At 48.9% G+C, this 23740-nt stretch overlaps 4 protein-coding genes across 4 annotated transcripts; 1 reads left to right on the top strand and 3 right to left on the bottom strand.

Moving 5' to 3' along the window:
- Positions 1–331: 331 nt before the first annotated feature.
- On the bottom strand, positions 332–6235 carry LOC102689542 (amine sulfotransferase-like). Its single transcript, XM_069196429.1, has 6 exons — positions 5265–6235; positions 4486–4694; positions 2526–2652; positions 2085–2179; positions 1396–1576; positions 332–920 (listed from the first exon to the last, which is right to left on the bottom strand). Exons 1-6 carry the CDS (start codon positions 5425–5427, stop codon positions 793–795), a joined length of 903 nt encoding a protein of 300 aa, XP_069052530.1. The 5' UTR covers positions 5428–6235; the 3' UTR covers positions 332–792.
- A 431-nt stretch (positions 6236–6666) lies between these two features.
- Positions 6667–14271, bottom strand: LOC138241975 (amine sulfotransferase-like). The gene is made up of 6 exons (XM_069196427.1): positions 13625–14271; positions 12846–13054; positions 11464–11590; positions 10436–10530; positions 9736–9916; positions 6667–9260 (listed from the first exon to the last, which is right to left on the bottom strand). Exons 1-6 carry the CDS (start codon positions 13785–13787, stop codon positions 9133–9135), a joined length of 903 nt encoding a protein of 300 aa, XP_069052528.1. The 5' UTR covers positions 13788–14271; the 3' UTR covers positions 6667–9132.
- LOC138241954 (GTPase IMAP family member 4-like) lies at positions 6780–8060 on the top strand. The gene is made up of 2 exons (XM_069196280.1): positions 6780–7035; positions 7414–8060. Exons 1-2 carry the CDS (start codon positions 6780–6782, stop codon positions 8058–8060), a joined length of 903 nt encoding a protein of 300 aa, XP_069052381.1.
- A 739-nt stretch (positions 14272–15010) lies between the features above and the next one.
- On the bottom strand, positions 15011–23188 carry LOC138241976 (amine sulfotransferase-like). Its single transcript, XM_069196428.1, has 6 exons — positions 22341–23188; positions 21562–21770; positions 20180–20306; positions 19058–19152; positions 18358–18538; positions 15011–17882 (listed from the first exon to the last, which is right to left on the bottom strand). Exons 1-6 carry the CDS (start codon positions 22501–22503, stop codon positions 17755–17757), a joined length of 903 nt encoding a protein of 300 aa, XP_069052529.1. The 5' UTR covers positions 22504–23188; the 3' UTR covers positions 15011–17754.
- Between the last annotated feature and the right edge of the window lie 552 nt (positions 23189–23740).

The following is a 23740-nucleotide window of genomic DNA, read 5'->3' as shown; positions in this document are numbered from 1 at the left end:
TCAAGCTTGGACCGAAAGAGTGGAGCAGCGTCTTGATGGGTTTGCGAGACGGCTGTGTGATACTGTGAGAAATCAGAATTTACCTCACGGTAACCGGCAGTCTTGCCCATATCGACCACTCGAGAAGACGGGTGAACTCAGAGCGCTGGACTCTTCACGTCCAGACAAAATCCTAATCTGATGATTTGCAAAGGCAAACTTGTCTATGTGTGTGAAAATACATTTCCATAACAACAACACCACCAACAACAACAACAATAATAAAAATAATAACAACGATCTTCTTTTGTTCTAGTTTGAATCGGTTGAGGAAATCAGGCAGACATGGCGATTTCATTCTTGTCCTTTATTGCCGTTTATTGTTCCAGGGATATACAGTAGCGCCTTCTTTTCTGGGGGTATAACATTACTCAACTCCAACTCTCCCCACCCACCCCCATGACAGCACCAAGAGTCATGTGACTCCCCACTAAGGACGGCGCTATATTTGGGAAACTAAACCATCTCGGGTGCTGCTTGCAGCAGTACAGATCAGCACTGGCTGATCGCTACCGAATGAGACTGGTCTGTGCTGTGTCTCATTGTGTGTGTGCTGTTTGTAGGGGGGCGACTTCACAGAGCTGCCTGAGAGACTTCCAGAACTTCTTGGAGAACAATTTGGGAATCGTTGTCTAGAAAGACAAAAAATGAGCTTGATCACAGTATGGATTTGGTCATTTGCTTGGACGCCCAGAAAGCAATGTGAGACACGCCCCCTTCCACAGCTGTTGCCCGGGCAACAGGGCCGGCGCCTCAGGCCTGCAGCTCGGTGATATCCCAGATGAACTGCAGGGGGAGCCCTTTCATCTTCTCCCGGTACACCTGGTCAAAGCGCTCATTCTGCGCCACGGTGAAACTGTTCTTCCAGTCGCCGATGGTACCTGCATTTCCAACAGCAGAATCAGAGAGGAAGAACTGAGACTCTTATCCCAGGATGCATCTGTCCTATTCCTGGAACTGTCCTGTTTGTGAGTCCTCTGCTGTCAGCCCCTCAGTTACTTCCCAGCTGGTGCCAGAAGCACCTGCATCAATTGTCCCCAACAATATAAAGTACTAAAACTAATGAACCATAATAAACAATGAAGCACACACGTTTGGGGATAATAGCAATTCTAACTTTCTTCCAGAACTTGATGTAATATTTGGACAACAGTCTCATCAGGAGGACATTGCTGTACTGAATACGATCTGATATTCCTCCAAGTTGAAAAAAACGTGTCAAGATGCAACAGGGAAAGAACCATTACAGATGCCCAGCCTTGGCTGAGAAGGTGAAGCCAAATGCTGTGCTGTCCCAAGGTCCAGTGCAGCAGACAAGCAGCACAGCAATGAGTGGGACAACACTTTCGCTTTTACCTTTGCGCAGAAACCTCCCCTTGCTCTTGTCCAGGACATCTTCTGTCATGAACTCGTAGTTGGCTTTGGGGTCCTCCTTCATGTTTTTGAAAGTGGTCTTCTGCACGATCCTGTCAATGGCTGAGTCGTCCAGATTCTTCCCCAAGAACTTGCTGATCTTCACCACCGCGGAGCGCAGATCCTGAGGGGAACAGCACGCAGAGAGACCTCACATCCTCCTGCCTTTATTATAATAAACAAATCTCCAGCTCGATGGACCAGAGTCGTGTGGTTTTCTGAGAAGAGCCCAACAGAGGGATTTTCAAAAATTTAAATAAAATTTAATTTTAGCTCCAGCTCCTTACCCACCGTTCTACATCCATCAGCCTGAATATTTCTGTAAATGCATTTTAGATTTTGGAGCACATACTGTATTTTGCACCCCTCCTTTGCAACTACTATGCAGAAAGCACTGATCTGCTGTGTGTGTGACCGGTGGGGCTGTTCAGTGGAAAGAAATCCACTTTGGTACCAACAGAAGATAAGCAACCATGTTTTCTAATGACAATTTGATTGCACATGCTTTTCTATCAGTTGAGAACTCCTCTATAAGACTTAAAACCCACAGTGCTCTCCAACGTCCTCATGATGCAAGATTTGTCAGGAACCTAACACAGACATGATCACAGCCATGGAGAGACGATACGTACCTTGACCATCTCCTCATAGGTTAAGAAGAGGATGTTAAAGTCATCTTTGTGAGTGTACCATCCCCGGACGTGGTCGAACCAGGATCCAGAGACCACTGGAAAAGATCAAGGGAGATCTCATGGTCACTTGTCAACAAAAAGGTAGATGATGAGTCACCAAGTGAAAAATGAAAAGCAGAATGTCTTCCTATCCTCTACAATCTGTCGTTTAAAAATGATTTTGCTTGAAAATCTGCCATTTAAAAAGATCTCTATACCCTAGGAGTCTTGTATACTTTTTTGGACACTGGACCCGTGGATTTATACAGCACTGAACATCAGGCTGTAGGGGCTCATCCTGGAATAAGGCCTTGGATGTGATCCCCAGGCTCCTTGATGGAAAAACCCATCTGAATCCCAGCACTTCTTTTCCAGGTCTGGAGAAGCATGAACTGAACTTACTCCTGCCACTCAGGAACCGATCCAGCGATTCATCAAAGTCCTTCGGTGTAACAAATCTGACCATGATTTTGGAGAAATGATAGTAAGAAACGCAGATATCTTTGGGGTTCCGGATGACATAAATGACCTAAAATAAACAATCCAAGCAGACAAAGCAAAAGGAGACAACAAAATGGTTAATGCGCTACAAATAGGAAAATTGACTTGAAATTTAAATGATACACAAAGATCTGTCTCTCTGTGGGTTTAGTTGGTTAATCGGTTAGATGTTTAGGAATGTACATTGTCACATGGGTGCAATGATGCTTTTTAAGTGCAAAAGGGGGTGTGCATAGATATAGTGGTGTTGGGTGTCTTGTTTTTAAAGCTCTCTTTGTGTTTTTTGTATTGTGGCCTGAAAAGGAACTGAAATAAACCCTCCTAGACTTTACCTTTTAGAGTCTGTGTGAGCTTTGTGTGTACAGACTTCCCTAATAGGACAAGGGTCTTTCACCGATATCTACAGTATCTGACTGCACTGCAAACTGCACAGAGCTGCCGACGTGAATATTGTCACCCTGGACCTTCAACATGTTGATCCACAGGGACATATTCATTATAACACATCTGGGCGAAGAGTTAGAGAGGGCAATGGCGTCACTGTATGACCACAGAGCCTTGTATAGTAACCTTTGGTTCCTCTTTGCACCCTGACATTGGTTTTTCTCGTATGAGATTCAGCAGAGCACAAGTGTCACAGTGCAAACACACAACAGAACAGGTCAACGCCCCCAAAGTCTCCGGTCCAAGTTCAGTTCAGAAGTCCAGTTAATAACTGGTCACTTGAACTGTATCCCCCAGCTGCAGATGTGAACCATGAAGATCTGCTTTTGGTCATGGTCTCAGACTGGTTTTCAGTTAAATCTCTTCCTGATTGTGCCTGAGGTCAGTTCTATTCTGTTATTGCTTCAGTGGATTGATAATTACAGCTTATTTGTTTCGTTTTAAATCCTTCCATTACCCTTTCACACGCACACCCAATCTGGATTTGCCAGGTCTCACAGAGATCTAACTACACTGTTAACTGCCAGGGGATAACTCTGCATCCTTTCCAACTATAATCCCACACCATCCTGGCAGATCTCCAGCACTCATACAGGACAGCCTGAACAATTCCAGTCACCGTGACCCAATGATATTGCCCAGGTTTGAACCAGCAAACCCGAGTCAACAGATCGCAGCACATATACACTGCTGTGCAGAAGTCTTAGACACTGGACTTTTCTCAGCTCAACTCATTGCTGCTCCTTCGTTATGCATAAGAACAGGTCGGCCATGTTAGATCTTTATTCTGTTGTGCAAAAAGGAATCCTTTAACAGTGTGCAGAGAGGATCAAAATCATATTCATGCGGACAAACCAGGTAGATATGATTATGGATTAGCTGCTACACTTCATACTCGTTCCCCACGTGTACAGCACCTCATTATCTTTCTGTTCAAGGTGAACTGAATCTTCCTGAAGGGCGAGCTCGATTCCTCTCACCTAGACGAAACTCTAGTATTCCATTCATCCGTTTTTAATCATCGCTTTTATCAATTGAGGGTTGTGGTGAGCCAGTGGGCACAGGACACAGGGCACAGGGCAGTGTGTACACCCTGGATGGGACACCTGTCCAGTACAGAGGACTGAACTGCACCAGTACCACTCAACGCTATTGTAATACACCTGTGGAGGCAAACTGAGCAAACTGTGGGGGTCACATCCGTGTGTGACTGAGACTTTCACACAACTGTGCAGCGGCTGCAGAGCCTACACAGCCCAGCTGGGGTGTGTTTTAGCTTTATTCTTGTGTAACAGCCAATCAACTGGAGCTGCCCTGTGCCCTGTGGCCCTACGTCTTGTGCTGTCAGCTCCCTGGGAAGAGCTCCAGGCCTGTCTGGACCACAGAGACCCCCCCCACTCAGGCAGAGCAGACTCACTTTCCCCCTCCCCTCGCAGAGCCCCCTGGGCACCAGGTAGTGTCCCAGGTGCGAAGCGAAGAGGCGGGGCGAGGGGCGCGCGGTGTCGTCTCGCCCATTGTACCGAAACTCCAGCCAGGGCATGCGCTCGTAGGTGGTCTGCATCTCTGGGGCGCCTGGGTAGTCATTTTCGTGCAGAAGGGTGATGATGTGCTGGGTCCACACGGTGCCTGTGGGACAGACAGCAAACGCATGAGACAGATTCCAGCGGATCACCTGGCTTGACAGGGTCACACCACGCTGTCACAGGACTTATGGAAAAGGCCAGCTGGCAATGGTACAACAAGCCATACCTTACAGAACATTCAAAGACACACAGCATTTGTAGAACAGGTTTTAGAGAGCTGGATACTTACTGACAGCTTTATAACACTGTATTTCATCTGAGCCTGATGCTGCTACCTGCTTTCATACCCTGTCTGCCCATTCAGAGCACTAGCAGACACTCACAAGCTTGCACAGCAGACTTGACCTGTGTGTGCTGCACTGTGGTGAAAGGCGACGGTGTTTGTGTTCCCCACTGATTTCTGCACAAGCATTTGCTCCTACACTACTGACTGAACAGCTCTTAACCGCTGAATGGTTTAGGATGGACAGACACAGGTGGGACTGTATCAGCACTGGATCAAGACAGCTGCCTTAATAAGTCTTAATAAGACACTGAAGCTCATATATTGCCTGCTTCTGAAACGTTACTTGCCCTATAGATCCTTTATTGGGAATTTTGGAAAAGAGCTTACCGGACTTGGGAAAAGTTACCAGGAACACGTCACTGTCGCGTATCTCGAAGTCTTCCAGCGAGTCGATGAATTCCGGGGAGATGTCGCCTTCTCGGGGGAAGACGAAGCCCTTGTACTTGAAGAGAAACTCGTCGATGGACTCGACCTCGGAGCCGGTGGCCATGGAGACGGGCGGGCGGACGCGGGCGCACGGGCGACGCGCAGGAGACAAAACTGCAGCTCGGAGCTCAGTGGAGCGCCCGGTCCGTGCGAGCCGCGGTCTTTACAGAAGCAATCCTTACAATAAGCAGGACTCTCCGCCTCCCCTACACTGTCATTGGACGATTCTGGCATTGTGTGGATAGCCGTAAAAGAATTAAGATAGCGTATCGGCTTGGTCTACAAACCTGGGCGAACTTTGCTCACCGCAGTAAAGTTAGCTCGGAGATCACAATTCACTTCGGAACGTCAAGAGCGTTGTCACGAAACCTACGAGAGTTATGAAAACACTGGTCTTGTTTACACATAAGGCAATTTGTGACTGTTTTCTCAGCCTTCACTTTGTCCATTTTACGCCGTTTTTTTTTCTGCCCACACACAAATATTCTGTTGCCAAAACCTTTGAAAGGGAAACACATAAAGCCTTCAAACCGCAAGCATTTTAAAGACCGCGATTTTTGAACATTTTCACAACCTTTCCATAAAATTAGCAGTCAGCTAATTGTCTTTTTTAAAGCTTTGCTTTTTGATTGATGCGCAATCACGCACCAACTGGAGCACTGCGGGACAGCTGTGTCCACAAGTTCACAGTGCGAGAAATACTGCTCAACAGGTGTTCACGCGAACCACCTGCATATTTTACACACTAGGCAGAACCTCAGACTTTTCCCAAATCACCTTATGCACAATGTAAGTGTTTTCATAACTCGAATTATCGTTATTTACGTTCCAAAATAAATTTCGAACTTCGAGCTAACTTTGCCGCGGTATCAGAGTCTGTAGTTATTTTTTTTACTGCCTTTGAGGATCTTGAACACTTGTATCTGGTCCCCCTCCTAGTTTTCTCTATTCAAAACTCACACGTGTTGTCCCAAATTGCACAACATTAACACTGGGTCTCAGTGAGAGCCATCACTTTTTATTACAGATGTATCTATGACATGACAGTGGGGGTCCTTGCGTACTGTCAGTATGCCCTCGTTTAAGAATTGAGTTTCTGACTGAATTCTGAAAGGGAGTCCATGTGTTCTTTCTCTCTGACAGACGAGGGAGTCCAACCTGCAGAAAAAGAAGACAACCACGTTGCTTCCCATGAATCACGCCCTCTGTCAGAGCTGAGGATCGTGCTGCTGGGAAGAAAATGGGCTGGGAAGAGATGAACTGAGAGACACAAGCATTGAACAGCACACCGAGAGAGCAGGAGTGAACTTCCAAAGGTTTATTGAGAAATGCGGGAACAGGGATCAAGTTCTCAACAACAAAAATGTGGAGGATCGCACCCAGGTCACAGAGCTCCTGGAGAAAATAGAGGACATGATGGCAGGAATCCAAGGAGAGGTCTTCCTCAGGGAAAAGAGTCATCTTGAAGATGAGAAAAGCCTGGGTGCACAAGAGGAGGAGCTGAAAATAAGGGCTGATAGCAGAGAGAGGGAACTCGGGCACGAAGAGGGAATGAGAGAGAGAAAGGGGGAGATCAGAACAGCACTGGAGGGAGAGGAGATGACGAGAGAGGCAGAGACAGATCTTCTACCGAAGAAGAGGAGGAGCAGTTTTCATGATGACCGTCCTAACGGTGAGTGCAATTAATGCTGTATAAACGATCGGCCAATGATTGTACTGGTGTTCCTCATTAGTATGTATCAGGGGCAATACACTCAGCTACTGCAGGTTCTAAACTAGGGTCTTCAGGCTTTCGTTCAAACCACCATCTGTTTAGATGCTGTAAATACATGAGTAGAAAAATGTGACACTTAAATGAAATCAGGTCAAGTAAGGTTAAGGTCAAGTAAATGGTTAGCTCCAGCTAAAGAGAAATACTAACCCTCCAGAAACTGCTAGTGACTTCCTTTCTCTACACTCATGAGAGCAAAGAAGGCTGCAGCTTACACTGCCCAAGAAGTGACAAGGGTTGTCCAAAAGGTGTAACCATGCTTCTGCTGTTATCCTGCAGTGACTGGAGGTGCAGTTCCAGAGACAAGCCCTGGTCTGTCTTCCAGTCCTGACATCCCAGAGCCTTCCAGTAAGTCCGACCTCAGACTGGTGCTGCTGGGGCAGACTGGGGCTTGGAAGAGTGCAGCAGGAAACACCGTTCTGGGCGCAGAGCTGTTTCCCTCTGAAGCCAGCAGCTCTGCGGTGACGAGACACAGTGAGAAGAGGAAGGGACGAGTGGCCAGGAGGCGGGTGGCTGTGGTGGACAAGCCGGACTGGATCCACACAGAACTCTCTCAGGAAGAAGTGAAGAAGGATGTGGGGCTCTGTATTAACCTGTCCTCCCCAGGCCCCCACGCTTTTCTCCTGGTGATTCCAGTGGGGCGGTCATCAGGGGTAGAGAAGAGCCTACTGGAGATGGTCCAGGAGATTTTCGGGGAGGGGGCTGTGGAGCACACCCTGGTCCTTTTCACTCACATGGATGAGCTAAAGGGGAAGACAATCGAGGAATTTCTCCAGGAAGGCAGCACAGACCTGAAATGGCTTGTGGAGAGATGTGGGAACAGGTATCACGTCCTCAACAACAACAACATGGATGATCGCAGTTGTCACGGATGTCGGAAGGGACAAACCGTGGAATGGCAGGAGAGTGGAAAAAGACCCATGTGAGTAGTGGTGGAACGGGAGGTTAGCCCAGGCTCAGCTGTTCAGGAGTCGTATAGAAACCAATGTCCTCAGGCAGCGGATGTGGGGCGACTTGGTGCCTGGCGGGTCTCAGGACATCCGAACGTCAATGCTAAGCGAAGGTGAATGAGAGACCCAGAAATATATAGCCCCAGAGAGAGAGACACCGGAAGGAGAGCAAAGCACAGGAAACAAGGGACAGGACAGAGTAAGAGCGCCCTCTGGCTGCAGAGGGTGTGACAGCAGTCAGGTCACAGAGCTCCTGGAGAAAGTAGAGCAGGTGGTCGCAGGAAATAAGGGCAGCAACTACAGCAGTGAGATGTACCAGCAGGCAGAGCCCCAGATCAGACAGAGGCAGGAGGAGCTATTGAGGGAGAGGGCAGAGGTCAAGCAGAGGGAAGTGGAGGGATTAAGGGAGAAGCACCAGCAGGAAATGCAGAATGAACTCAAGAGGAAGGATCTGCAGATCCAGAAAGGGCAGGAGGAGATCAGAGAGCTGACCTCCCTTACAAACAGCACAACCAATGAAACGCACCCCACATTCACTAGTGCTCTGTCTGTAGGGGGGGTTGTGTTGTTGAAAGTAGTGTCTGAGGTGCTTTTGTTCCAGGGATATACAGTAGCACCTTCTTTTCTGGGGGTATAACATCAATCAACTCCAACTCTCCCCACCCACCCCCATGACAGCACCAAGATTCATGTGACTCCCCACTAAGGAAGGCGCTATATTTTGGAAACGAAAGCATCTCGGGTGCTGCTTGCAGCAGTACAGACCAGCACTGGCTGATCGCTACCGAATGAGACTGGTTCAGTTTTCCTGCACCATTTCCTTCTCCTGCTGTGTTTTATTGTGTGTGCTGTTTGTAGAGGGCCAACTTCACAGAGCTGCCTAAGAGACTTCCAGAACTCCTTGGAGAACAATTTGGGAATTGTTGTCTAGAAAGACAGACAACGAGATTGATCACAGTACGGATTCGGTCATTAGCACGGATGCCCAGAAAGCAATGTGAGACACGCCCCCTTCCACAGCCGTTGTCCGGGCAACAGGGCTGGCGCCTCAGGCCTGCAGCTCGGTGATGTCCCAGATGAACTGCAGGGGGAGCCCTTTCATCTTCTCCCGGTACACCTGGTCAAAGCGCTCGTTCTGCGCCACGGTGAAACTGTTCTTCCAGTCGCCGATGGTACCTGCATTTCCAACAGCAGAATCAGAGAGGAAGAACTGAGACTCTTATCCCAGGATGCATCTGTCCTATTCCTGGAACTGTCCTGTTTGTGAGTCCTCTGCTGTCAGCCCCTCAGTTACTTCCCAGCTGGTGCCAGAAGCACCTGCATCAATTGTCCCCAACAATATAAAGTACTAAAACTAATGAACCATAATAAACAATGAAGCACACACGTTTGGGGATAATAGCAATTCTAACTTTCTTCCAGAACTTGATGTAATATTTGGACAACAGTCTCATCAGGAGGACATTGCTGTACTGAATACGATCTGATATTCCTCCAAGTTGAAAAAAACGTGTCAAGATGCAACAGGGAAAGAACCATTACAGATGCCCAGCCTTGGCTGAGAAGGTGAAGCCAAATGCTGTGCTGTCCCAAGGTCCAGTGCAGCAGACAAGCAGCACAGCAATGAGTGGGACAACACTTTCGCTTTTACCTTTGCGCAGAAACCTCCCCTTGCTCTTGTCCATGACATCTTCTGGCAGTAACTCGTAGTTGGCTTTGGGGTCCTCCTTCATGTTTTTGAAGGTGGTCTTCTGCACGATCCTGTCAATGGCCGAGTCGTCCAGATGCTTCCCCAAGAACTCGCTGATCTTCACCACCGCGGAGCGCAGATCCTGAGGGGAACAGAGAGACCTCACATCCTCCTGCCTTGATTATAATAAACAAATCTCCAGCCCGACGGACCAGAGTCGTGTGGTTTTCTGAGAAGATCCTAACAGAGGGATTTTCAAAAGATGTCTCCAAATCTAAATAAAATTTAATTTTAGCTCCAGCTCTTTACCCACCCTTCTGCATCCATCAGCCTGAATATTTCTGTAAATGCATTTTAGATTTTGGAGCAGTTGCACATACTGTATTTTGCACCCCTCCTTTGCAGATACTATGCAGAAAGCACTGATCTGCTGTGTGTGTGACCGGTGGGGCTGTTCAGTGGAAAGAAATCCACTTTGGTAAAAAACAGAAGATAAGCAACCATGTTTTCTAATGACAATCTGATTGCACATGCTTTTCTATCAGTTGAGAACTCCTCTGTAAGACTTAAAACCCACAGTGCTCTCCAGCGTCCTCATGATGCAAGATTTGTCAGGAACCTAACACAGACATGATCACAGCCATGGAGAGCCGATACGTACCTTGACCATCTCCTCGTAGGTTAAGAAGAGGATGTTAAAGTCATCTTTGTGAGTGTACCATCCCCGGACGTGGTCGAACCAGGATCCAGAGACCACTGGAAAAGATCAAGGGAGATCTCACAGTCACCTCATCAGGCAAGATGACTCACGTTGTCAATAAGAAGGTAGATGATGAGTCACCAAGTGAAAAATGATTTTAAAGGATCTATACCCTATGGAGTCTTGTATACTTTTTTGGACACTGGACCCTTTTGTGGATTTTTACAGCACTTAACATCAGGCTGTAGGGGCTCATCCTGGACTGGGACCCTGGCTGTGATCTCCAGGCTGTAGGGGCTCATCCTGGACTGGGACCCTGGCTGTGATCTCTGGGCTATAGGGGCTCATCCTGGTCTGGGACCCTGGACTGTGATCTCCAGGCTGTAGGGGCTCATCCTGCACTGGGACCCTGGCTGTGATCTCCAGGCTGTAGGGGCTCATCCTGGACTGGGACCCTGGCTGTGATCTCCAGGCTGTAGGGGCTCATCCTGGACTGGGACCCTGGCTGTGATCTCCAGGCTGTAGGGGCTCATCCTGGACTGGGACCCTGGCTGTGATCTCCAGGCTGCTGGGGCTCATCCTGGACTGGGACCCTGGCTGTGATCTCCAGGCTGCTGGGGCTCATCCTGGACTGGGACCCTGGCTGTGATCTCCAGGCTGCAGGGGCTCATCCTGGACTGGGACCCTGGCTGTGATCTCCAGGCTGTAGGGGCTCATCCTGGACTGGGACCCTGGCTGGGATCTCCAGGCTGTAGGGGCTCATCCTGGACTGGGACCCTGGCTGTGATCTCTGGGCTGCTGGGGCTCATCCTGAACTGGGACCCTGGCTGTGATCTCCAGGCTGTAGGGGCTCATCCTGAACTGGGACCCTGGCTGTGATCTCCAGGCTATAGGGGATCATTCTTGTGATCCCAGGCTCCTTAATGGAAAAACCCCTCTGAATCCTAGCCCTTCTTTTCCAGGCCTGGAGAAACATGAACTGAACTTACTCCTGCCACTCAGGAACCGATCCAGCGATTCATCAAAGTCCTTCGGTGTAACAGATCTGACCATGATTTTGGAGAAATGATAGTAAGAAACGCAGATATCTTTGGGGTTCCGGATGACATAAATGACCTAAAATAAACAAACCAAGCAGACAAAGCAAAAGGAGACAACAAAACTGTTAATGCGCTACAAGTAGGAAAATTGAAATGATACACAAAGATCTCTCTCTCTGTGGGGATTATTTGGTTAATCGGTTAGATGTTTAGGAATGTACATTGTCACATGGGTGCAATGATGCTTTTTTAGTGCAAAAAGGGTGTGCATAGATATAGTGGTGTTGGGTGTCTTGTTTTTAAAGCTCTCTTTGTGTTTCTTGTATTGTGGCCTGAAAAGGAACTGAAATAAACCCTCCTAGACTTTACCTTTTAGAGTCTGTGTGAGCTTTGTGTGTACAGACTGCCCTAATAGGACAAGGGTCTTTCATATCTACAGTATCTGACTGCACTGCAAACTGCACAGAGCTGCCGACGTGAATATTGTCACCCTGGACCTTCAACATGTTGATCTACAGGGACATATTCATTATAACGCCACTGGGCGAAGAGTTAGAGAGGGCAATGATGTCACTGTATGACCACAGAGCCTTGTATAGTAACCTTTGGTTGCTGTCTGCACCCTGACATTAGTTTTCCTCAAATCAGATTCAGCAGAGCACAGTGTCACAGTGCAAACACATGCCAGAACAGGTCAACGCCCCCAAAGTCTCCGGTCCAAGTTCAGTTCAGAAGTCCAGTTAATAGCTGGTCACTTGAACTGTATCCCCCAGCTGCAGATGTGAGCCATGAGCCATGAGCCTTTTGGTCATGGTCTCAGACTGATTTTCAGTTAATTCTGTTTCTGATTGTGCCTGAGGTCAGTTCTATTCTGTTATTGCTTCAGTGGATTGATAATTAGAAGCTCTAGTATTCCATTCATCCGTTTTCATTGACCGCTTTTATCAATTGAGGGTTGTGGTGAGCCAGCGGGCACAGGACACAGGGCACAGGGCAGTGTGTACACCCTGGTTGGAACACCTGTCCAGTACAGAGGACTGAACTGCACCAGTACCACTCAACGCTATTGTAATACACCTGTGGAGGCAAACTGAGCAAACTGTGGGGGTCACATCCGTGTGTGACTGAGACTTTCACACAATTGTGCAGCGGCTGCAGAGCCTACACAGCCCAGCTGGGGTGTGTTTTAGCTTTATTCTTGTGTAACAGCCAATCAACTGGGGCTGCCCTGTGCCCTGTGGCCCTACGTCTTGTGCTGTCAGCTCCCTGGGAAGAGCTCCAGGCCTGTCTGGACCACAGAGACCCCCCCCACTCAGGCAGAGCAGACTCACTTTCCCCCTCCCCTCGCAGAGCCCCCTGGGCACCAGGTAGTGTCCCAGGTGCGAGGCGAAGAGGCGGGGCGAGGGGCGCGCGGTGTAGTCCTGCCCCTTTTCCGGAAACTCCAGCCAGGGCATGCGCTCGTAGGTGGTCTGCATCTCTGGGGCGCCTGGGTAGTCATTTTCGTGCAGTAGGGTGATGATGTGCTGGGTCCACACGGTGCCTGTGGGACAGACAGCAAACGCATGAGACAGATTCCAGCGGATCACCTGGCTTGACAGGGTCACACCACGCTGTCACAGGACTTATGGAAAAGGCCAGCTGGCAATGGTACAACAAGCCATACCTTACAGAATATTCAAATACACACAGCATTTGTAGAACAGGTTTTAGAGAGCTGGATACTTACTGACAGCTTTATAACACTGTATTTCATCTGAGCCTGATGCTGCTACCTGCTTTCATACCCTGTCTGCCCATTCAGAGCACTAGCAGACACTCACAAGCTTGCACAGCAGACTTGACCTGTGTGTGCTGCACTGTGGTGAAAGGCGACGGTGTTCGTGTTCCCCACTGATTTCTGCACAAGCATTTGCTCCTACACTTCTGACTGAACAGCTCTTAACCGCTGAATGGTTTAGGATGAACAGACACAGGTGGGACTGTATCAGCACTGGATCAAGACAGCTGCCTTAATAAGTCTTAATAAGACACTGAAGCTCATATATTGCCTGCTTCTGAAACGTTACTTGCCCTATAGATCCTTTATTGGGGATTTTGGAAAAGAGCTTACCGGACTTGGGAAAAGTTACCAGGAACACGTCACTGTCGCGTATCTCGAAGTCTTCCAGCGAGTCGATGAATTCCGGGGAGATGTCGCCTTCTCGGGGGAAGACGAAGCCCTTGTACTTGAAGAGAAACTTGTCGATGGACTCGACCTCGGAGCCGGTGGCCATGGAGACGGGCGGGCGGACGCGGGCGCACGGGCGACGCGCAGGAGACAAAACTGCAGCTCGGAGCTCAGTGGAGCGCCCGGTCCGTGCGAGCCGCGGTCTTTACAGAAGCAATCCTTACAATAAGCAGGAGTCCCCGCCTCCCCTACACTGTCATTGGACGATTCTGGCATTGTGTGGATAGCCGTAAAAGAATTAAGATAGCGTATCGGCTTGGTCTACAAACCTGGGCGGACTTTGCTCACCGCAGTAAAGTTAGCTCGGAGATCACAATTCACTTCGGAACGTCAAGAGCGTTGTCACGAAACCTACGAGAGTTATGAAAACACTGGTCTTCTTTACACATAAGGCAATTTGTGACTGTTTTCTCAGCCTTCACTTTGTCCATTTTACGCCGTTTTTTTTTCTGCCCACACACAAATATTCTGTTGCCAAAACCTTTGAAAGGGAAACACATAAAGCCTTCAAACCAAACGGATTTTAAAGACCGCGATTTGTGAACATTTTCACAACCTTTCCATAAACTTAGCAGTCAGCTAATTGTCTTTTTTAAAGCTTTGCTTTTTGATTGATGCGCAATCACGCACCAACTGGAGCACTGCGGGACAGCTGTGCCCACAAGTTCACAGTGCGAGAAATACTGCTCAACAGGTGTTCACGCGAACCACCTGCATATTTTACACACTAGGCAGAACCTCAGACTTTTCCCAAATCACCTTATGCACAATGTAAGTGTTTTCATAACTCGAATTATCGTTATTGACGTTCCAAAATAAATTTCGAACTTCGAGCTAACTTTTCCGCGGTATCAGAGTCTGTAGTCAATTTTTTTACTGCCTTTGAGGATCTTGAACACTTGTATCTGGTCCCCCTCCTAGTCTTCTCTATTCAAAACTCACACGTGTTGTCCCAAATTGCACAACATTAACACTGGGTCTCAGTGAGAGCCATCACTTTTTATTACAGATGTATCTATGACATGACAGTGGGGGTCCTTGCGTACTGTCAGTATGCCCTCGTTTAAGAATTGAGTTTCTGACTGAATTCTGAAAGGGAGTCCATGTGTTCTTTCTCTCTGACAGACGAGGGAGTCCAACCTGCAGAAAAAGAAGACAACCACATTGCTTCCCATGAATCACGCCCTCTGTCAGAGCTGAGGATCGTGCTGCTGGGGAGAGATGAACTGAGAGACACAAGCATTGAACAGCACACCGAGAGAGCAGGAGTGAACCTCCAAAGGTTTATTGAGAAATGCGGGAACAGGGATCACGTTCTCAACAACAAAAATGTGGAGGATCGCACCCAGGTCACAGAGCTCCTGGAGAAAATAGAGGACATGATGGCAGGAATCCAAGGAGAGGTCTTCCTCAGGGAAAAGAGTCATCTTGAAGATGAGAAAAGCCTGGGTGCACAAGAGGAGGAGCTGAAAATAAGGGCTGATAGCAGAGAGAGGGAACTCGGGCACGAAGAGGGAATGAGAGAGAGAAAGGGGGAGATCAGAACAGCACTGGAGGGAGAGGAGATGACGAGAGAGGCAGAGACAGATCTTCTACCGAAGAAGAGGAGGAGCAGTTTTGATGATGACCGTCCTAACGGTGAGTGCAATTAATGCTGTATAAACGATCGGCCAATGATTGTACTGGTGTTCCTCATTAGTATGTATCAGGGGCAATACACTCAGCTACTGCAGGTTCTAAACTAGGGTCTTCAGGCTTTCGTTCAAACCACCATCTGTTTAGATGCTGTAAATACATGAGTAGAAAAATGTGACACTTAAATGAAATCAGGTCAAGTAAGGTTAAGGTCAAGTAAATGGTTAGCTCCAGCTAAAGAGAAATACTAACCCTCCAGAAACTGCTAGTGACTTCCTTTCTCTACACTCATGAGAGCAAAGAAGGCTGCAGCTTACACTGCCCAAGAAGTGACAAGGGTTGTCCAAAAGGTGTAACCATGCTTCTGCTGTTATCCTGCAGTGACTGGAGGTGCAGTTCCAGAGACAAGCCCTGGTCTGTCTTCCAGTCCTGACATCCCAGAGCCTTCCAGTAAGTCCGACCTCAGACTGGTGCTGCTGGGGCAGACTGGGGCTTGGAAGAGTGCAGCAGGAAACACCGTTCTGGGCGCAGAGCTGTTTCCCTCTGAAGCCAGCAGCTCTGCGGTGACGAGACACAGTGAGAAGAGGAAGGGACGAGTGGCCAGGAGGCGGGTGGCTGTGGTGGACAAGCCGGACTGGATCCACACAGAACTCTCTCAGGAAGAAGTGAAGAAGGATGTGGGGCTCTGTATTAACCTGTCCTCCCCAGGCCCCCACGCTTTTCTCCTGGTGATTCCAGTGGGGCGGTCATCAGGGGTAGAGAAGAGCCTACTGGAGATGGTCCAGGAGATTTTCGGGGAGGGGGCTGTGGAGCACACCCTGGTCCTTTTCACTCACATGGATGAGCTAAAGGGGAAGACAATCGAGGAGTTTCTCCAGGAAGGCAGCACAGACCTGAAATGGCTTGTGGAGAGATGTGGGAACAGGTATCACGTCCTCAACAACAACAACATGGATGATCGCAGTTGTCACGGATGTCGGAAGGGACAAACCGTGGAATGGCAGGAGAGTGGAAAAAGACCCATGTGAGTAGTGGTGGAACGGGAGGTTAGCCCAGGCTCAGCTGTTCAGGAGTCGTATAGAAACCAATGTCCTCAGGCAGCGGACGTGGGGCGACTTGGTGCCTGGCGGGTCTCAGGACATCCGAACGTCAATGCTAAGCGAAGGTGAATGAGAGACCCAGAAATATATAGCCCCAGAGAGAGAGACACCGGAAGGAGAGCAAAGCACAGGAAACAAGGGACAGGACAGAGTAGGAGCGCCCTCTGGCTGCAGAGGGTGTGACAGCAGTCAGGTCACAGAGCTCCTGGAGAAAGTAGAGCAGGTGGTCGCAGGAAATAAGGGCAGCAACTACAGCAGTGAGATGCACCAGCAGGCAGAGGCCCAGATCAGACAGAGGCAGGAGGAGCTATTGAGGGAGAGGGCAGAGGTCAAGCAGAGGGAAGTGGAGGGATTAAGGGAGAAGCACCAGCAGGAAATGCAGAATGAACTCAAGAGGAAGGATCTGCAGATCCAGAAAGGGCAGGAGGAGATCAGAGAGCTGGAGGAACGGATTGCAGAGCTAGAGAAGAGGCTGAGGGAGGAGAGTGGCGAGGAGAGGAGGAGAGTGCTGGTGGAGGAGCTGGCAAATGAGCGAGTGGAGAGACAGAGGCTGAAAAGAGTGAATATGGAACTGGGAGAGGAGAGGGAGATGGGGAGGAGACAGAAGGAAGAGAGACACAGGAGGGAGATTAAGGAACTCATTCAGCACTATGAGGAAAAAGCCAGGAAAGAGGCAGAGAGAAGTTTCTTTTTGAGGCAGAGTCCCAGCACAGTGAAGCTGGCCCCCTTACAAACAGCACAACCAATGAAACGCACCCCACATTCACTAGTGCTCTGTCTGTAGGGGGGGTTGTGTTGTTGAAAGTAGTGTCTGAGGTGCTTTTGTTCCAGGGATATACAGTAGCACCTTCTTTTCTGGGGGTATAACATCACTCAACTCCAACTCTCCCCACCCACCCCCATGACAGCACCAAGAGTCATGTGACTCCCCACTAAGGAAGGCGCTATATTTTGGAAACGAAAGCATCTCGGGTGCTGCTTGCAGCAGTACAGACCAGCACTGGCTGATCGCTACCGAATGAGACTGGTTCAGTTTTCCTGCACCATTTCCTTCTCCTGCTGTGTTTTATTGTGTGTGCTGTTTGTAGAGGGCCAACTTCACAGAGCTGCCTAAGAGACTTCCAGAACTCCTTGGAGAACAATTTGGGAATTGTTGTCTAGAAAGACAGACAACGAGATTGATCACAGTACGGATTCGGTCATTAGCACGGATGCCCAGAAAGCAATGTGAGACACGCCCCCTTCCACAGCCGTTGTCCGGGCAACAGGGCCGGCGCCTCAGGCCTGCAGCTCGGTGATGTCCCAGATGAACTGCAGGGGGAGCCCTTTCATCTTCTCCCGGTACACCTGGTCAAAGCGCTCGTTCTGCGCCACGGTGAAACTGTTCTTCCAGTCGCCGATGGTACCTGCATTTCCAACAGCAGAATCAGAGAGGAAGAACTGAGACTCTTATCCCAGGATGCATCTGTCCTATTCCTGGAACTGTCCTGTTTGTGAGTCCTCTGCTGTCAGCCCCTCAGTTACTTTCCAGCTGGTGCCAGAAGCACCTGCATCAATTATCCCCAACAATATAATGTACTAAAACTAATGAACCATAATAAACAATGAAGCACACACGTTTGGGGATAATAGCAATTCTAACTTTCTTCCAGAACTTGATGTAATATTTGGACAACAGTCTCATCAGGAGGACATTGCTGTACTGAATACGATCTGATATTCCTCCAAGTTGAAAAAAACGTGTCAAGATGCAACAGGGAAAGAACCATTACAGATGCCCAGCCTTGGCTGAGAAGGTGAAGCCAAATGCTGTGCTGTCCCAAAGTCCAGTGCAGCAGACAAGCAGCACAGCAATGAGTGGGACAACACTTTCACTTTTACCTTTGCGCAGAAACCTCCCCTTGCTCTTGTCCAGGACATCTTCTGGCAGTAACTCGTAGTTGGCTTTGGGGTCCTCCTTCATGTTTTTGAAGGTGGTCTTCTGCACGATCCTGTCAATGGCCGAGTCGTCCAGATGCTTCCCCAAGAACTCGCTGATCTTCACCACCGCGGAGCGCAGATCCTGAGGGGAACAGAGAGACCTCACATCCTCCTGCCTTTATTATAATAAACAAATCTCCAGCTTGATGGACCAGAGTCGTGTGGTTTTCTGAGAAGATCCTAACAGAGGGATTTTCAAAAGATGTCTCCAAATCTAAATAAAATTTCATTTTAGCTCCAGCTCTTTACCCACCCCTCTACATCCATCAGCCTGAATATTTCTGTAAATGCATTTTAGATTTTGGAGCAGTTGCACATACTGTATTTTGCACCCCTCCTTTGCAGATACTATGCAGAAAGCACTGATCTGCTGTGTGTGTGACCGGTGGGGCTGTTCAGTGGAAAGAAATCAACTTTGGTAAAAAACAAAAGATAAGCAACCATGTTTTCTAATGACAATCTGATTGCACATGCTTTTCTATCAGTTGAGAACTCCTCTGTAAGACTTAAAACCCACAGTGCTCTCCAGCGTCCTCATGATGCAAGATTTGTCAGGAACCTAACACAGACATGATCACAGCCATGGAGAGCCGATACGTACCTTGACCATCTCCTCGTAGGTTAAGAAGAGGATGTTAAAGTCATCTTTGTGAGTGTACCATCCCCGGACGTGGTCGAACCAGGATCCAGAGACCACTGGAAAAGATCAAGGGAGATCTCACAGTCACCTCATCAGGCAAGATGACTCACGTTGTCAATAAGAAGGTAGATGATGAGTCACCAAGTGAAAAATGATTTTAAAAGATCTATACCCTATGGAGTCTTGTATACTTTTTTGGACACTGGACCCTTTTGTGGATTTTTACAGCACTTAACATCAGGCTGCAGGGGCTCATCCTGGACTGGGACCCTGGCTGTGATCTCCAGGCTGTAGGGGCTCATCCTGGACTGGGACCCTGGCTGTGATCTCCAGGCTGTAGGGGCTCATCCTGGACTGGGACCCTGGCTGTGATCTCCAGGCTGTAGGGGCTCATCCTGGACTGGGACCCTGGACTGTGATCTCCAGGCTGTAGGGGCTCATCCTGGACTGGGACCCTGGCTGTGATCTCCAGGCTGTAGGGACTCATCCTGGACTGGGACCCTGGCTGTGATCTCTAGGCTGTAGGGGCTCATCCCGGACTGGGACCCTGGCTGTGATCTCCAGGCTGTAGGGACTCATCCTGGACTGGGACCCTGGCTGTGATCTCCAGGCTGTAGGGGCTCATCCTGGACTGGGACCCTGGCTGTGATCTCCAGGCTGTAGGGACTCATCCTGGACTGGGACCCTGGCTGTGATCTCCAGGCTGTAGGAGCTCATCCTGGACTGGGACCCTGGCTGTGATCTCTGGGCTGTAGGGGCTCATCCTGGACTGGGACCCTGGCTGTGATCTCTGGCCTGTAGGGGCTCATCCTGGACTGGGACCCTGGCTGTGATCTCCGGGCTGTAGGGGCTCATCCTGGACTGGGACCCTGGCTGTGATCTCTGGGCTGTAGGGGCTCATCCTGCACTGGGACCCTGGCTGTGATCTCTGGGCTATAGGGGCTCATCCTGGACCGGGACCCTGGACTGTGATCTCCGGGCTGTAGGGGATCATTCTTGTGATCCCCAGGCTCCTTAATGGAAAAACCCCTCTGAATCCTAGCCCTTCTTTTCCAGGCCTGGAGAAACATGAACTGAACTTACTCCTGCCACTCAGGAACCGATCCAGCGATTCATCAAAGTCCTTCGGTGTAACAGATCTGACCATGATTTTGGAGAAATGATAGTAAGAAACGCAGATATCTTTGGGGTTCCGGATGACATAAATGACCTAAAATAAACAAACCAAGCAGACAAAGCAAAAGGAGACAACAAAACTGTTAATGCGCTACAAGTAGAAAATTGAAATGATACACAAAGATCTCTCTCTCTGTGGGGATTATTTGGTTAATCGATTAGATGTTTAGGAATGTACATTGTCACATGGGTGCAATGATGCTTTTTTAGTGCAAAAAGGGTGTGCATAGATATAGTGGTGTTGGGTGTCTTGTTTTTAAAGCTCTCTTTGTGTTTCTTGTATTGTGGCCTGAAAAGGAACTGAAATAAACCCTCCTAGACTCTACCTTTTAGAGTCTTTGTGAGCTTTGTGTGTACAGACTTCCCTAATAGGACAAGGGTCTTTCATATCTACAGTATCTGACTGCACTGCAAACTGCACAGAGCTGCCGACGTGAATATTGTCACCCTGGACCTTCAACATGTTGATCTACAGGGACATATTCATTATAACGCCACTGGGCGAAGAGTTAGAGAGGGCAATGACGTCACTGTATGACCACAGAGCCTTGTATAGTAACCTTTGGTTGCTGTCTGCACCCTGACATTAGTTTTTCTCAAATCAGATTCAGCAGAGCACAGTGTCACAGTGCAAACACATGCCAGAACAGGTCAACGCCCCCAAAGTCTCCGGTCCAAGTTCAGTTCAGAAGTCCAGTTAATAGCTGGTCACTTGAACTGTATCCCCCAGCTGCAGATGTGAGCCATGAGCCATGAGCCTTTTGGTCAGACTGATTTTCAGACTGATTTCAGTTAATTCTGTTTCTGATTGTGCCTGAGGTCAGTTCTATTCTGTTATTGCTTCAGTGGATTGATAATTAGAAGCTCTAGTATTCCATTCATCCGTTTTCATTGACCGCTTTTATCAATAGAGGGTTGTGGTGAGCCAGCGGGCACAGAACAGGGCACAGGGCGGTGTGTACACCCTGGTTGGAACACCTGTCCAGTACAGAGGACTGAACTGCACCAGTACCACTCAACGCTATTGTAATACACCTGTGGAGGCAAACTGAGCAAACTGTGGGGGTCACATCCGTGTGTGACTGAGACTTTCACACAATTGTGCAGCGGCTGCAGAGCCTACACAGCCCAGCTGGGGTGTGTTTTAGCTTTATTCTTGTGTAACAGCCAATCAACTGGAGCTGCCCTGTGCCCTGTGGCCCTACGTCTTGTGCTGTCAGCTCCCTGGGAAGAGCTCCAGGCCTGTCTGGACCACAGAGACCCCCCCCACTCAGGCAGAGCAGACTCACTTTCCCCCTCCCCTCGCAGAGCCCCCTGGGCACCAGGTAGTGTCCCAGGTGCGAGGCGAAGAGGCGGGGCGAGGGGCGCGCGGTGTAGTCCTGCCCCTTTCCCCGAAACTCCAGCCAGGGCATGCGCTCGTAGGTGGTCTGCATCTCTGGGGCGCCTGGGTAGTCATTTTCGTGCAGAAGGGTGATGATGTGCTGGGTCCACACGGTGCCTGTGGGACAGACAGCAAACGCATGAGACAGATTCCAGCGGATCACCTGGCTTGACAGGGTCACACCACGCTGTCACAGGACTTATGGAAAAGGCCAGCTGGCAATGGTACAACAAGCCATACCTTACAGAATATTCAAATACACACAGCATTTGTAGAACAGGTTTTAGAGAGCTGGATACTTACTGACAGCTTTATAACACTGTATTTCATCTGAGCGTGCTGCTGCTACCTGCTTTCATACCCTGTCTGCCCATTCAGAGCACTAGCAGACACTCACAAGCTTGCACAGCAGACTTGACCTGTGTGTGCTGCACTGTGGTGAAAGGCGACGGTGTTCGAGTTCCCCACTGATTTCTGCACAAGCATTTGCTCCTACACTACTGACTGAACAGCTCTTAACCGCTGAATGGTTTAGGATGGACAGACACAGGTGGGACTGTATCAGCACTGGATCAAGACAGCTGCCTTAATAAGTCTTAATAAGACACTGAAGCTCATATATTGCCTGCTTCTGAAACGTTACTTGCCCTATAGATCCTTTATTGGGGATTTTGGAAAAGAGCTTACCGGACTTGGGAAAAGTTACCAGGAACACGTCACTGTCGCGTATCTCGAAGTCTTCCAGCGAGTCGATGAATTCCGGGGAGATGTCGCCTTCTCGGGGGAAGACGAAGCCCTTGTACTTGAAGAGAAACTTGTCGATGGACTCGACCTCGGAGCCGGTGGCCATGGAGACGGGCGGGCGGACGCGGGCGCACGGGCGACGCGCAGGAGACAAAACTGCAGCTCGGAGCTCAGTGGAGCGCCCGGTCCGTGCGAGCCGCGGTCTTTACAGAAGCAATCCTTACAATAAGCAGGAGTCCCCGCCTCGCCTACACTGCCATTGGACGATTCTGGCATTGTGTGGATAGCCGTAAAAGAATTAAGATAGCGTATCGGCTTGGTCTACAAACCTGGGCGGACTTTGCTCACCGCAGTAAAGTTAGCTCGGAGATCACAATTCACTTCGGAACGTCAAGAGCGTTGTCACGAAACCTACGAGAGTTATGAAAACACTGGTCTTGTTTACACATAAGGCAATTTGTGACTGTTTTCTCAGCCTTCACTTTGTCCATTTTACGCCGTTTTTTTTTCTGCCCACACACAAATATTCTGTTGCCAAAACCTTTGAAAGGGAAACACATAAAGCCTTCAAACCGCAAGCATTTTAAAGACCGCGATTTTTGAACATTTTCACAACCTTTCCATAAAATTAGCAGTCAGCTAATTGTCTTTTTTAAAGCTTTGCTTTTTGATTGATGCGCAATCACGCACCAACTGGAGCACTGCGGGACAGCTGTGCCCACAAGTTCACAGTGCGAGAAATACTGCTCAACAGGTGTTCACGCGAACCACCTGCATATTTTACACACTAGGCAGAACCTCAGACTTTTCCCATATCACCTTATGCACAATGTAAGTGTTTTCATAACTCTAATTACTGTTATTGACGTTCATAATAAATTTCGAATTTCAAGCTAACATTACCTCGGTATCAGAGTCTGTAGTTAATTTTTTTACTGCCTTTGAAGATCTTGAACACTTGTATCTGGTCCCCCTCCTAGTCTTCTCTATTCAAAACTCACACGTGTTGTCCCAAATTGCACAACATTAACACTGGGTCTCAGTGAGAGCCATCACTTTTTATCACAGATGTATCTATGACATGACAGTGGGGGTACTTGCATACTGTCAGTATGCCCTCGTTTAAGAATTGAGTTTCTGACTGAATTCTGAAAGGGAGTCCATGTGTTCTTTCTCTCTGACAGACGAGGGAGTCCAACCTGCAGAAAAAGAAGACAACCACATTGCTTCCCATGAATCACGCCCTCTGTCAGAGCTGAGGATCGTGCTGCTGGGAAGAAAATGGGCTGGGAAGAGATGAACTGAGAGACACAAGCATTGAACAGCACACCGAGAGAGCAGGA

The sequence above is a fragment of the Lepisosteus oculatus genome, chromosome 12 (genome assembly GCF_040954835.1).
Source record: "Lepisosteus oculatus isolate fLepOcu1 chromosome 12, fLepOcu1.hap2, whole genome shotgun sequence".
Lineage (NCBI taxonomy): Eukaryota > Metazoa > Chordata > Actinopteri > Semionotiformes > Lepisosteidae > Lepisosteus > Lepisosteus oculatus.
The sequence above is the reverse complement of the archived record's forward strand: the minus strand, read 5'-3'. Positions and strand labels throughout refer to the sequence as shown.

What these genes read in the sequence shown, in the direction of transcription:
- LOC138241975 (XM_069196427.1), bottom strand. Translation starts at nt 13,787, where the DNA reads ATGGCCACCGGCTCCGAGGTCGAGTCCATCGACAAGTTTCTCTTCAAG. An exon ending in GGTAACTTTTCCCAAGTCCG is followed by an intron (nt 13,055 to 13,624) that starts GTAAGCTCTTTT and finishes TCTGTCCCACAG; the next exon opens with GCACCGTGTGGACCCAGCAC. An exon ending in CCTACGAGGAGATGGTCAAG is followed by an intron (nt 9,917 to 10,435) that starts GTACGTATCGGC and finishes TGTTCCCCTCAG; the next exon opens with GATCTGCGCTCCGCGGTGGT.
- LOC138241976 (XM_069196428.1), bottom strand. Translation starts at nt 22,503, where the DNA reads ATGGCCACCGGCTCCGAGGTCGAGTCCATCGACAAGTTTCTCTTCAAG. An exon ending in TCGGTTCCTGAGTGGCAGGA is followed by an intron (nt 19,153 to 20,179) that starts GTAAGTTCAGTT and finishes GATCTTTTCCAG; the next exon opens with TGGTCTCTGGATCCTGGTTC. An exon ending in CCTACGAGGAGATGGTCAAG is followed by an intron (nt 18,539 to 19,057) that starts GTACGTATCGGC and finishes TGTTCCCCTCAG; the next exon opens with GATCTGCGCTCCGCGGTGGT.
- LOC102689542 (XM_069196429.1), bottom strand. Translation starts at nt 5,427, where the DNA reads ATGGCCACCGGCTCCGAGGTCGAGTCCATCGACGAGTTTCTCTTCAAG. An exon ending in GGTAACTTTTCCCAAGTCCG is followed by an intron (nt 4,695 to 5,264) that starts GTAAGCTCTTTT and finishes TCTGTCCCACAG; the next exon opens with GCACCGTGTGGACCCAGCAC. An exon ending in CCTATGAGGAGATGGTCAAG is followed by an intron (nt 1,577 to 2,084) that starts GTACGTATCGTC and finishes TGTTCCCCTCAG; the next exon opens with GATCTGCGCTCCGCGGTGGT.
- LOC138241954 (XM_069196280.1), top strand. Translation starts at nt 6,780, where the DNA reads ATGGCAGGAATCCAAGGAGAGGTCTTCCTCAGGGAAAAGAGTCATCTT. An exon ending in TCATGATGACCGTCCTAACG is followed by an intron (nt 7,036 to 7,413) that starts GTGAGTGCAATT and finishes GTTATCCTGCAG; the next exon opens with TGACTGGAGGTGCAGTTCCA.